This window comes from Candoia aspera, chromosome 13 (genome assembly GCF_035149785.1).
Source record: "Candoia aspera isolate rCanAsp1 chromosome 13, rCanAsp1.hap2, whole genome shotgun sequence".
Lineage (NCBI taxonomy): Eukaryota > Metazoa > Chordata > Lepidosauria > Squamata > Boidae > Candoia > Candoia aspera.
In genome coordinates this window covers 12,451,649-12,465,587 of record NC_086165.1, presented here as the reverse complement: position 1 = coordinate 12,465,587, position 13,939 = coordinate 12,451,649, and the positions used below count along the sequence as shown (strand labels likewise).

General features: G+C 43.0%; 1 protein-coding gene across 1 annotated transcript; it reads left to right on the top strand.

Moving 5' to 3' along the window:
* Positions 1–6,177: 6,177 nt before the first annotated feature.
* MINAR1 (membrane integral NOTCH2 associated receptor 1) lies at positions 6,178–13,736 on the top strand. The gene is made up of 3 exons (XM_063314158.1): positions 6,178–8,469; positions 10,026–10,280; positions 13,512–13,736. The coding sequence occupies exons 1-3, from the start codon at positions 6,178–6,180 to the stop codon at positions 13,707–13,709; spliced, it is 2,745 nt and encodes a 914-aa protein (XP_063170228.1). The 3' UTR covers positions 13,710–13,736.
* The last annotated feature ends 203 nt before the right edge of the window (positions 13,737–13,939 follow it).

Below are 13,939 nucleotides of genomic sequence, written 5' to 3'. Positions count from 1 at the left end.
GAGGCCACGAGGGAGAGGAATTACGCCGACTGAAGAAATCGGTCGTTCAGCAGTCCCCACTTGCGCGGCTTTAGGATCGAAATATGCAAGGCTCCCCGCCCCCGGGGCTCGGCCGCCTGGCTTTGGAGAAGCCGGCCCGGTTCTCTCCTCCCCAAAGCCGAGCTCGGCCAATGATTGACGAGCAGGCGCTCCGGAGGGGAGAGGGAGAGGGAGAGAGAGGGGGGAAGGGGCCTTGGGAGCGAGAACGCGCGCCGCCGTGCGCGCGCTCACGGGAGCCTGGCTATGCTTGCTTTCGAGCCCGAGCGGAGGAGCGTCCCTCGCTCTCCCATTGCCTCGACCGAGGGGGGTCCGAAGCCGAGCCGCCGACGTCTTCGTGCCCCAAAGGGACGCTCCCGAGGGAAGGCGAGGGGCTGAGCGGCTGGATAGGCGCGAGCCAGCACCAGCGACGCAGGGTGCTTTGTTGGCGGACTTGACCATCCCGTTTGCATCTCTCTTCCTTCCCGGGGCTGGCCCGGCGGCTTTTTTCTCCCGCTGCCCTTTTCTTCTTCTTCTTCCTCCTCCTCCTCCTCCTCCCTCCTCTCTTTCCCTTCCAAATCAAATCTTGGCGCCATGGGGAGACAGTACTGGGAGATCTTTTTCTTCTGCTTTCTCTTCTTCCTCCTGGCAAAGTCCCGGCTGCAGGATAAGCAGTGGCGGGAGAAGAGGCTGACGTGAGGGTCAAGTGGAAGCCGAAGTAAGCCAGCAAAACGAAAAAACCACCAACCCCAAATCTGCAGGCGCTCTTCGTTCCTTCCCCGCTCCTTCACAGGGAAGTTGGAGGTAAGAGGGACCGAGCAGGACGGAGTTAGGGCCGGCCCGATCGGCGTTGGCTTTTCCATCAAAAGTGTCTTGAGACGGTCCCTCCGTTCCTCCCGGGGAGTCTTTGTAAAGGGGGAGAAAATGGGGGCCCCGCTTGGAAAGGCAACTCCAGGTGAAAGAGGCATCTTCTTCTAGAAGAACCATTAAGGCTCCCTTTAGTAGTTAGGAGAATCTGGCCAGGTGTGAGGAGACGCTGTGTCGAATGAAGTTCTCCAGGTTTATCCCAGCAGGATATGGATTCTGGTTTTTATCCGTCAGCTTATCCAGTGTAGCAACTCTCTTCATTCCCAAAACGCAACCAGGTACTTGGACAGCAGCATGGTGGAGGGCACTAGCATGAGGAAGGCTGAAGGAACCAGCCTGGTTTTATGTGAATGAAACTGGAAGTGGAGGGCAAAAGGCAGAGCTGTAAATCGTGGTAGAGGTGGGAGTCCTATCTTGCCTTGTCAACCTCTATTTCCCCCTTCCCCTCTTGATTTCTTACCACCCAGAAGCACTGAAATTGGCTTCCACCTTCTCTTCCTTGTTCCCTTGATTCTTCAGCTAGAGAGGCTGGGTGGAAGATATTTATTGCAATGGAGAATTTTTGGTCTGCTGGTACTCATGTAGCCCTCAAGGGGATGAGGGATAAATTGATGGCACGGAGTGGGGAAACCACTTATGGTCTGCTGTTTATTTGCTTTTTGTTTTTGGACAATAGATAGAAGTGTGTGTGTGTGTGTGTGTGTGTAGCTTTTCAGTGAAAATTTGGAAAAGATAGCAAGTGGAGTGAATTGAATTGGCAGGCCAAGCTGTTCAGAATTTTTTTTTTTAAGAAAAAAACCCATGTTGGATGGAATACATGATTCTGACAAAGTCATCTGTTTGTTTTGCCCTGTGAAAGAGAAACATAGCAGGCATCTGAGATGGAGGTGAAATATTTGGCATCATTAGTCCAATGTGCATAAGTTCTTTTGCATTTGTTGCATGCTAAATGTCCTCCATTTTTATTAACAACAACATGGGCATGTTTTAATATCTGGACCTGCAAACCATTCTGTTGTGAAGCTCTGTGTGTGTGTCTGTGTTTTCTCTGCCAGTGATTTTGGATGGATAGTTGCAAGTATGTGTGCTGCAGTCATAAATCTGGATGTATTTTTCTTTTTTTGCCTTTATAATTTTGGGTTCCTTCTTCCCACCCAATATCTCCCTTCCTCACACACACTTGCCTGATGCTCTGATAGCATAATAATCATTACCAAAGGTATGTACTGAAAGTGGTGATTTGCAAGGGGAAATGTTATGGTAAACCATGAAAGCCTTTGAAACTTGGCCGAAACTCAGCAGTGAGGTAATATGGTCTAGGTGGAAAACAGTCCATTCTCCTTGGAAGTTGGATATCCAGGCATGCAGCTGGTGTGTGGAAAGACATGTCAATCTGTCCCAACCTTCTCCTTCTGGAAAGCTAGATCTAGATTGAGTTTATTAGCCATAGACTCCAAACTGAAGAAGCAACTTCTTCCACCAGCCTTTCCCCACGCCCCGTGAATCAACCTTTGGATTTGGGTTGTTGGTTGGAGAGCTACAGGAGAAGACATGTTGTCTGTGCAAAGATAGCTTCCTGAGTCTTTTTTTCCCCCCTAAATGCAGGGAATGCAGGCTTGCAGTAAATGCTTGATTTGAGCTGATGGGTAAGCCCCTAGCAAATTATATTGCACCCCCTCCCTTCTGTTCCCCATTGGCTTGAGAAGAGTGAATAAAAATCACATTAAGAAGGCTGCCAGCAGAAGATCTTGTACCTGCCCTGGGATTCACAGAAATGCTGAGTTTCAAAACCATCAGCCAAGTATATGTGCCATTGTGAAACATACTGGTAGGAACCAAAACTCAATTTCTCTCCACTCCTGCCTTGGAAAGCCTGTAAGACAGGAGGAGGAGGAGTCCTTAGAATAACCGGTTTGGGTGCTATACAGCCCCCCACCCCCAATGTTGTCTGTCTTCTGCCTGATCCACAAAAATGGGGGAGTTGTGTACATTTTAATCTGAATTGTATATTTATTTTCCTCCTCCTTTCCCCATCTCCAGACATGCAAAGGAAAGCGTGTTTATCTGAGAATTGGCTTTCAGCCCCATTCTAGGAATAAGCTTGCTCTAATTTTCATATCGGTTTTCGTGGAACATTTTTGAGCCAAGATGCATAAGCCGTTTTAATTGCCTTGGGGAGAATGGCAGAAGGACAGAGAGAACCTTCTTGTTGTTACTAAAGAGGCTAACGTGACTACCGAACATGTGTGGTCAGAGCCGTGGAGCATTCAGTTTTGTTAGCTGAAACATATACATCGGATGCAGTGGGAAGGAGGGAATGTAAACAATAAGGCAAAATGGTATGGTGAGAATGGCAGTCTCTTCACTACTGCTTATATTGTTTTCTTCCTGCATACCTATATACCTGTGTGTTTCCAACAGGAGACCACTTATGGATTGGACGTAGCATGTGATAGCAGGCTAATTGTGAATTCTTTTATGGGCTAAGTTGAATTCTGTGTACTTTTGGGGTGTATGGCTATGAGCATTGCTTTGGAGCAAATATGTTTAAAACTGCACCACTAATCTTTGCACTTTTGTAACCCCCAAAAGGACAACAAATACAGTTCCAATCATGTCAAATAAGGATGGATAGCAAGCTTCTTGCTCCCTGCCTCCCAAAAAACCTTTGTTGAAAATATGTCTTCTTGATTTCTATAAGACTGGATTCCAGTGAGTGGGGATTAAGTGTTTGAAAGCAAAAGATGCTGATTGTAGCAATAGTAGTAGCAATATTAGTAGTAAATTACAAATCTAAGAAAACAAGGGCCTTTCCTTTGAAAAATGAGAGGGGGATGTTTTTCAGTAGCAAAACCTGATAGTGTGTGTATACCCGTATACATACAAAACCACCCACAGTCCCTCTGGTGGGAGGAGATGGGCGGTGACAAATGCGATAAATAAATACAGTAAAGCTGCTTTTTCAGACATATGTCAGCAGCAATTCTATAATGTCTACACAGAAGTAAGACTTGTTAAGTTCAAGTGGCGCTTGCTCTCAGGTAAGAGAGAGGGGAATTGTAGGCTTAGAGGACCAGGTTTGAAATATGACTGTCCTAACACGTTTGGATCAAATGAATAACAAATCTTTATATGAGCTGTTTGTGCGTAACCCCAGTCCTACTTTGTTCTTTGTATCTCTGGAATTCTGCAACTGTTCCTTCGACCAATAATTCTGTAGTTGGGACAGATTATGCATATTGACTAAATATTGCTTGGTTTGTAGATAATCGGTTTTGGAAAGGGAGTTAGATAATTTTCTGTTTCTTTCCTCTTTCAAAGAGTAACTCTGCAAGCAAATTAATTTCACTGTGAAGAAATACATAATCTTGCACAGTAAAATATAGTGATTAATGTTGGGATCTGCTACTGTAGGGTTACCAGATCTGGGCTGCATAAATTGAGATAATTCCTAGGTGGCAGCAAAGGAGTCGCTGCCTGTGTCACTTGTCTGCCACCTAATGGTCTGGACTTTTGCAGGCCGGTTATGATAGCAAGGTGGCTTGGGGTTTTGTTTTTTTGTTTTTTTGTCCTGGTGGGGAATCTGGGACATAATCAACAAGGCATATTAGGAGTCTTGAAATGACAAATTTACAGTAAGTTGGTAGCTTGGTCGCACCCAATGTTTTTTTGGCCCAACAGGCAGATTAGGAGTAATTTGAGAGAGTAATGAACACACTCACAAAATGGCTACCATAATAATGCCAATGAACAAAGCACCCATTTGCCAGAAGGCAAATTGGTAAAGTTCAACTCCACTGCCTGGAAAGGGTTGCCATTCTTATGTTTTGCCCCACTGCAGATGACCTTGAGTGAAGAAGACACCTCGCTCTGGCCTTGCTAGCAGCCATATTCAAAGAATTGTTTAAATATGAATGATGTATTCTTTTGCAAGATAAGAGGTAGCCTTGTGAGCTGTGTGTACAGAATACATTCTGGGAGATAGATGAGATAGATAGATAGAGCTCCAAACTCTTGAGAAGAGACACAGAGCATGTTGAATCATGTTATGATTTGATTGTGTAATCATCCTTCAGGATCCCTTCATGCTAAAAGACAAACTTTGAGTGGTTTGGAAGATGTAGCTCTCCTACTTGCATCTCTTTCTCATCATCAGCTACTAGTAGATCATTGAGATGGAATGCTGAAATATAAATATCTTGTTTGCATGTTGCACTAACCCATAGTATTGTTTAACCATGTTTTACTGGATACAAATGGTTGCATTCGTCAACATATAAAATGAGGAAGGGATAACTTTTGTGAGAGGTAGGGACAGTAGCTCTTTCCCCGCTGACCAATTCAGGCCATTCAGGGAGGGGGCAAGATTTTGGAAATTAAGGGTGAAAATTTAAGTAGTTTGCCTCCCATAGATTTCTGCTCCTTTTTCTTTGGAGGAAAACTGAAACAGAATTGTACTGCTAACGTTCAATTATTGGGTACCAAATTTTGGTGATACAGTCTCAGAGTGCAGGAGAGCTCTCTGCTTAACCTTGTTTTACTGAATAAATCATAACTGACTGGATTCCCACAGCCATTAAATCACCACCCATTGTTTAGAAGCCACAGTTGGCTGATGTCACACAAACCCTGGTTTAGCATGGGAGTGGGAAGCCAGCCCTCCTGAAAGAGAAAGGAGGAAAAATTATTCTGATGATGTGCTTTCTATGGTTGCAGTGCTTTCCATCACATATGCTTGTAGTTCATGTAGCTTGCCAAAAGCCACTGTGTTTTGATTTAAAGTTTGTGTCAGAGTTCAAATGTCATCTGCCACTGACTTCTACAGATGATAATCAGACAAGGAAACTAAAACCAAGCAGAAGTCACTGGCAGACAATGTGGGGACTCTAAAACAAATGAGTGGGATGCAGGACTGAGGAGAGTCACAGAAAGACTGATGGTGTGGAAGAGGAACTGATGTGAGCGTGCACATCTGGAACAAGCCATGGTGATGTCACATGTATTATGTCATCATGTGATTGATGCAGTTCATTTCAATTGTGTGGTTATCTCATGAGGAACATGACATTCCTTTCCCCCTCCACTGATGCCTATGGCCATAGGTCAAGTTCACAATAAACCATAAACCAGGTGAATGAAGTTCAGTGTGTAATTATTTACTTTAAAAAAGTGTTCTGCTTTCTGTATAAACATATGGCTTGTGATAAATACTTTTTTTTGTTTTGTTTTCTGTTATGAATTGGTATAGAACTGGAGCAAATCATTCAGGGTAAACTGCAACACTTCGTATCTACCATGGAGGCCCATCAGGATTCTTCTGTGTTCCTGGTGAACATCCTGGAGGAACTGGATACTAAGCAAAACACTGTTTCCTATCAGGACCTTTGCAAATCATTATGTGCTCGGTTTGACTTATCCCAGCTGGCCAAGCTAAGGAGTGTGCTTTTCTATACTGCCTGCCTGGATCCCAATTTCCCAGCTACTTTGTTCAAGGACAAAATGCGGTGCAATGTCAACAATCAGCAGTCGAAGAAGATCATGGTAGCAGCTGATATTGTGACAATCTTCAACCTCATACAGATGAATGGGGGCATGGCCAAGGAGAAGCTTCCCATCAGCCGAGAGAAAGTAAGGAAGAAAGAGTCACTGGACTCCTGCCGATCTGACACCGAGGTGTGCAATATGGCGGACTGTGTGCTTAACTGTGAATTGCAAGATGGAGAATTTAGCAGGGGTTATTCCAGCAAGAGAGCTTCCAAATGTAGAAAGGGGGATTGCAAAGACTGTCCTCCGTTTGTACCTGCTTCAGAGATGAACATTTTGCTTGGGGTCAATAAAGATATGAAAGGCCGCACAGCTTCTCTTGATCGGTTGCAGGCCTTGGCAACCTATACCATTCCCAATTCTCCCCCCTGTGAAATGCAGAGTACTTACTTCCCCATGAACATTGAAACTGAGTCCATCTCTGACCAGGACTCATTGCCTCTCAGCACAAGCATGAAGGAAACGTTTATTTCGAATGACGAGTCCTTTGTGATGCAGTCATGTGTGCAGAAGCGCAACATCTTCAAGGAAGACTTCCATAACCTCATCACCATTTCACCCAGCTTGATGTCACCCACAGGCAAAGTGGATGATGAGCTTGGGGAACCCCCAAGCCAAAAAGAGACCTCCAAGCAGGCATTCTTCAACCACAGCTTTGAAATGCCCTACAGCACTCAGTATTTGAACCCAATTTATTCTCCTGTTCCGGATAAGAGACGAGCCAAGCATGAAAGCTTAGATGATCTCCAGGCTTCTACTTATTTTGGCCCAACAACTATTCTTGGGCCACAAGAGACAAAACGATGGTTGGGAAAGCCAAGCAAAGCAACTCCATGGCCAGTCAAGAGTTGGAGTTTGAACACAGAGGAAGTACCTGATTTTGAAAGGTCCTTTTTTAACAGGAAGCAGCCAGAAGACAAGGTGCAATACCAGAATTCAAAGAGCCAGCCAGCCAATTTTCCAGCTTCTGAGAGGCATCAACAGTATCTCAGCCCTAAAGAACAGCAATCCATGATGCAGCCCAACTATGGGGTCAAACAAAATGGGCATAAATCCAAAGATATCCCTTCCATCTTGGAAGTGGACAAGCATGAGCCCATCAAAAAATTTAAAGACAAAAGTATTAATTGCACTTCTGTTCAGCTTATTGATAAAACCAATAGCGTTGGGACACAGACAGATCGGCAAGGTCTGGATCACAAAAAATTCAAGGAGATGGCCCATCCAAACCAAAGTAAGTACAGTGAGCGACATTCTTTAAAGCAATCAGATGATGACTCTGAAATTGTCAGTGATGACATTAGTGATATTTTCAGGTTCCTGGATGATATGAGCATCTGTGGGTCTACAGGAGTAATACAATCTTCTTGTTATAACAGCACCGGCTCACTTTCTCAAATCCACAAATCTGACTGTGAAAGCTCCCCTGAACACCATTTAGCTAAGATTTGCAATGGAAATGCTGGCACCAACTTAGACAAAGCATCTCGGTTGGAGATCAGCAGCACAGATGATGAGCTGAAAACCAGTGTCTGCAAACTAGTTCTAAGGATTGGGGAAATTGAAAAGAAACTGGAATCCCTCTCGAGTGTCAGGGATGAAATTTCTCAGGTCCTGGGGAAGCTAAACAAATTAGATCAAAAGATCCAGCAGCCAGAGAACATGAGTGTCCAGCTTGATCTTAATTCCTTGACGAGCGAGATTCCATCAGAAGAAAGCACTTCCCCCAGAATTTTTTCATGTCACAATTCCTCACATGGGGGCAAACTGGAGAATAATCCAGACTGGTGCTGCTCTGATGCCAGTGGCAGTAACAGTGAAAGCCTTCGTGTCAAAGCCTTGAAAAAGAGCTTATTCACCAGGAGATCCTCAAGGTCTTTAACAGAGGAAAATAGTGCTACTGAATCTAAGATCGCAAGTATCTCCAACTCTCCTAGAGACTGGCGAGCAATCACCTATACCAACCAAGCTGGCATCACAGAGGAAGAGATGAAAGAGCGAGGTGGGAGTGAAAATAAAGACTGGCACCGGAAATCCAAAGAGGTAATTCCTTTAAGTTTCCAGTTTCAATTCAATCAGTAATATTGTAATGGTTTTGCATAGATGTGCAGTTGAGATGTTCACAGAAGCTCATCTGTTCACAATGGTTATCCTATAATTATGATCATTGTAATAAAATATTCAAGGTCTTCCTCATTCATTTTCCACCAGTCCTCTATCTAAAGATGGGCCACTTTTCTGATTTAAAAAAAATCAGTTTTCAAGGGACATAGGAGACAAGGAGAAGATACCACCAGAGCAGGTTCATCTATTTTTTTGGTGAGAGAGAATGGAACACAAAATAAGCCTGCTGAGGCTTACAGAAGTTTATTCTGTCTATTCTCATTGTTACTTTCCAAAACTGTGGGCTAAAAGCCATTGTTTTGCTGCCACATTTTGGGTTGGGGGAAGGGGTAAGGGTGTTGAGTTGGAGGATTTGCATTTATTTCATGGTCCAGAGGTTGATAGAATGCAGAGAATGATGCATCTTGACTGAGATGTACTGATCATATTATTGGAGATTGGTCAGTCCCAACATGCCTCTCTAGAAATTTATTATTGGATAGTGTTTTCCTCCTGACTGGAATGGATTTTTTTTTTAAAAAAGAACACTGGTGTTAATATAGTTTAGAACATCTGTTTTGGGATACATATGAGAAATCCCATCAAAATGAGAAGTAACAGTGATAGGTTTCATGACATGACTAGGTTTAGATTTCTGAAGGCACTCAAGGTGCCATGGACTTCACTAAATCTCCCCTCTATGTTGCTTTGAAGCCTGGCCAATCATCATGATGTGGTTTTTTAAAAAAGTATTTTAAATTAAGTATTTCCTACCAGATGTTATATGTTTATTATACTGTGCTTGTATACAGGTTTTCATCCCTCCACCATTTTCTAGTGTAGATTATTTTTTAAAAAAGATGTTTTGTATCTAAGCCATTGTGGAAAATGCTTCTTTTGAGCATGAGCATGGTTTGTTAAGGTCCACATTACACCAGAAGATGAGTTTGGTATTTGTATCTTGTGCTTTTCAAGATAACGTGATTTCTCCTTTTATTATTATGTCTGTTTAATGAAGCAGACTTTTTAAAAATGATTAAAAGTAGATGAAAGCTTGGGTATAATTAGTGTGTGCATGTGCCTTAGAGTCAGTCTTGACCCTTGGTGACTGCCTGGGCTAGTCCCTGCAGTTTTCTTGACAAGATTTCAGAAGTGGTTTGCCATTGCCTCCTTCTGAGGACTAGAAGAGAGGGACTGGCCCAAGGTCACCCAGCTGGCTTCATGCCTAAGGCAGGACTAGAACTCATGGTCTTCCAGTTTCTAGCCTGATGCCTTCACCTCTACACCACACTGGCTCTCTTTGGGTATAAATAGCTATGTTTAAAATACGTGAAAAAGTTTGAAAGCGTATGCAAGACCTCCTTTGCACTGACAAAGGTTCCCCTTAATGCTGAACCCTTCAGAGCGAGCACAAATGCATGTTTGCATTGTTGTCTGAACAGAATCCACTTTTGGCCTTCTAAGGATGCCCACAAAACTTTCAAACCTTGTTGCAGGCCGATCGGCAGTATGAAATCCCTCAGCCACATCGCCATTCCAAACCACCCAAAGATGGTTTCCTGGTAGAGCAAGTCTTTAGCCCTCACCCTTATCCAGCATCACTCAAATCGCATATGAAGACCAACCCTCTTTACACAGACATGCGCTTGACAGAGCTGGCTGAAGTGAAACGAGTACAGCCTTCATGGACTGTTGAGGAATACGCAAGGAATTCAGGCGAGAAAGGGAAGCTAGCTTCTTTGGATCTACAGGTGAGATGCTTCTTTTCTCTTACTGGGGATCCACTTCTGCCTTGGCAGATCCTACTGAAAAGGAGGGGTCCTTGAGTATTACAAATGAGGGGTAAACAATCTAAGGCTGTATATTAAATTTCTCTAATCACTCTGAACATTATCACCCATTGCTATGGTACTAGCAGATGTCACCCAGTGTAATAGGGCTGACCAAATGAAGCAATAGTTCTATTCTATGCTACCTCGGTCAGGACCCACTTCAGATCTTCAGACCCACTTTAAGAAGGATTCACACAAACAGAAACAGGTTCAGAGGAGGGCAATGGGGGTGATTGCTGGAGTGGAAGCTAAGTCCAGTGAAGAGAGTCAGAAAGAAATGAAATGTTTACCCTTCAGAAGAGGTGATACAATGGCACTCTTCAGGTATCAAAGGGGTGTCACATAGAAGAAGGCTACCATCTCTTCTATCGTCCTAGAGGAATGATCTTGTTAGGGTTATAAAAAGGCATATTCCAGCCAGAAAGTATAAGAGCAGATAAGACCCTAGGATCAATATCCAGCAAACTGCCTTTCATCAGATGCATTCAGCAGACATGAGAAAGGCATCTTTTTTTAAAAAATGGAGTGTGCTTTGATTTGGACTTCTCCACTGAGCATGAACCTGGACTGCATAGCCTTGGTGGCCCCTTCCAACTCTGATCTTATGGAAGAATTCCACATTGCTTATTAAACAGGACAGATATTTATTTCTTAGCTTTTTTATAATTTTGTCCCACCCAAGTCATTTTTTTAAACCTAAATTTGGCCCACGTTTTGGTCTTGGCTCTACCCACTTGATGAATAACCATGAGAACCAGTTCCGGATTTCAGGATGCAGAGCCTTGATAGGCCCTGGTGGTGGTAGAATCAGCACTGGCCCCTGTATACTTTTCCCACAATGCCTAGCTTACATGTTGCTTTGCTCTTGGGCATTATGGGGTTTAAAATGGCTACTCCTAGCCACCTGGCCCTCTGGAGACTACCTAAGCATTCCATGGGCTTGTGCCATCTACAGCTGATGAATTGGATTGAATTTGGTGGGTCGCCCGTTGTACAGGTTTGCAGTCATCCCAAATTCCAGAGGGATTTTATTTGAAACTGCAGTTACCTTCCTTCTGATTCCCCTATAGACAAGATACTTCTTGCAGCTGCTGTTGCCCAGGTGTCAAGATTCAGAATTAATCAGCCATTTGGAGCCCCAACAGACCTGAGTGGTGGAAAGGTTCAGTCACAAGGTGTTGCTATGATTTGACTCGAGGGCATCCTGTCATCTGTTTTTAGTAAGGCTGCCAAATTAAAAGCAAGAAGCATTGCAACAAGGGAATGTGAGACTGTAGCTTTATAATGAGCCTGCCTGCCTTGCCTTGGCAAATTTGAGAGCAGGGGAGCCAAGGGAACGGTCACAGGAGAGCTACCTACTTCTGTGCTTGCAGACCCAGCCTGAGCTTTTGTTTTTCTTTTGAATAAATCAGAAAGCTTTCAAATATAATACTTTGTCTCTCCCTCCTGTTAACTGTCACCTTTCCCTCAGGACTTGCCTAAGATGCTGCTATCAAAGTCACACTTAATAGCATAGCCTTCAGGCTCTTTTGAGAACCATTGACTTTCCCAGAGTCCTGCCCATTTGGGGCTGAAAATTAAACCATAGAAGCATGGTACACTTCCCATAGATGTCTCTTTAAATAAAAACTGAACCCAACATTTCATATTTAAAGTTAAAATGAAACCAAATTTTAAAAATTGGGGACAGCTAAGATCATGTTGCCCCCAAATGCATATCAGATTCATTATGACTGAACTGATTTTTGTTTTATTGGAATTATACTATAAGCTGCTGGGAATCTTTGGAAATAGAGGGTCAGATAAGCTGTGGTAAGATAGATAGACAGACCTCCATTCCCTCTGGTGGATTTATTAGAGCACGGTCCCTTGATTACCAAAACACAAAAAGATCAAGCAGAATAATAATTTCTACTTTTGTAGGGCTTTGAAGACCTATTTTTTCACCTACATGTGTGCTTTGGAGTTAATTGTCCCTGGCGCTGTGTGTTTTTATTGATACCTTATTTTGCATTTTGATATTTTTAACCCTAGGTTAATTTTTAACCCTAGGTGAGCTGCTTAGAGTTGCTTGGCAAGTGGGTGGCTTTAAAAATTGAATAAATAAATAATCCTGTTCCGCCCCCCATCTGTCCCCATTCCATCTGGTGAAAATGCATATGTTTTTATATTTCTTTCAGAAAAGAGGAAAAGATTCTGAATTTGGGATACTGTGTGATATCCTTCCACTTATTTAGTGGCAAGGGGGCCAAAGATAGGTACATGTGAAGGTCCAGCCTTTTATAATGTTTATTAAATACATGTATAAGTCCCTTCAACTGCCAAAGCAACTCTAGATGACATACAATAAATTAATTCATTTTAAAAGCAAAAGAAAAGAGAACCGATCAACCAATAACAAAACAAAATTACGCATTGGGCAAGCAACATAAATGCAAAAAGAATTAAAGTATCTGGTATCAGATGTGGGGTTACAGATCACCCTTTTATTAGATAACCTTCTCTTTAGCAGCTTACAGCCTCCCTGGCTACCACTTCTGGTCAGCTCTAAGAGAGCAGGAGGGATTTCCTTCCCTTGGGCCTTTTTCAGAGTAGGAGAATCCAAGGAAGTTTCAGATGGAAAAATATAATGGAAAACATCACCAGCAACAGGGCTGCCTCCTGAGAAACCCAAATCCACACTCAGAAGTAAAGAGCCAAAGACAAGGCTTGGAGAGAGCAGTGGCTTTTATTGTAGACACAAGAAGTCCTAATGATAAAGATCAGCCCTGATGCAGAATTGAGTGATGTATTTCTAACAGTCCCAGGCTTCAAGTCTTTTGCATTTCTTTCTCCCGCCTCCACATGGAAGTTGGGCCTATGGCTGCTCACTTCTCAGTCTTGAATGTGAGACGACACCTGTCCCATGTTTTGATAACTGTCTTGTCTGGTCCTGAGTTCTTGCTTCAGGCCTTGGCAGCTTCTGCCCACACATAGCTCAGTAGAACAAACTATATTTTAGCCTAGCATGTTGGGTCAACCTACCCAGATTGTGAATTTAGCCTATTTTGCTCAACCAGCTAATGATTTATAGAGGGGCAAGGGGAAATCTAACAGAATGAGAAACTATCTTTCAATGCCCCCCTTGTTTGTTTGTTTTTTAATTTCCAGACTCAAGAATCTTTGAATCCCAACAATTTAGAATATTGGATGGAGGACATATATACACCAGGGTACGATTCGTTAATAAAGCGCAAGGAGGCTGAATTCCGAAGAGCAAAAGTTTGTAAAATATCTGCTCTGATTGCAGCAGCTGCCTGTACAGTTATTTTGGTCATTGTGGTTCCAATATGTACTATGAAATCATGAATCCAATGATGGTTGAATCAACTCCTGCTTTGTACAGAACATTGCTTTGGATATCCCACTGATATTTAACATACTACTATATGGCAAAAAAAAAAAAAAAGAGTTCCCATTAGTTGGGAAGGATATGTCAGAAGATCCCAACAAGCAAGCATGCAAAGAATTGTAGGTGTTTTTTTAAATTTATTTATTTTAAAGAAAAAAAACTACAACATCCTTTTAAACCAGCAACA

Excerpts from the sequence above, each read along its gene's own strand:
- MINAR1 (XM_063314158.1), top strand. The coding sequence starts at position 6,178 with ATGGAGGCCCATCAGGATTCTTCTGTGTTCCTGGTGAACATCCTGGAG. Across the intron at positions 8,470-10,025 it reads GGCACCGGAAATCCAAAGAG|GCCGATCGGCAGTATGAAAT; the intron begins GTAATTCCTTTA and ends ACCTTGTTGCAG. Across the intron at positions 10,281-13,511 it reads TAGCTTCTTTGGATCTACAG|ACTCAAGAATCTTTGAATCC; the intron begins GTGAGATGCTTC and ends TTTAATTTCCAG.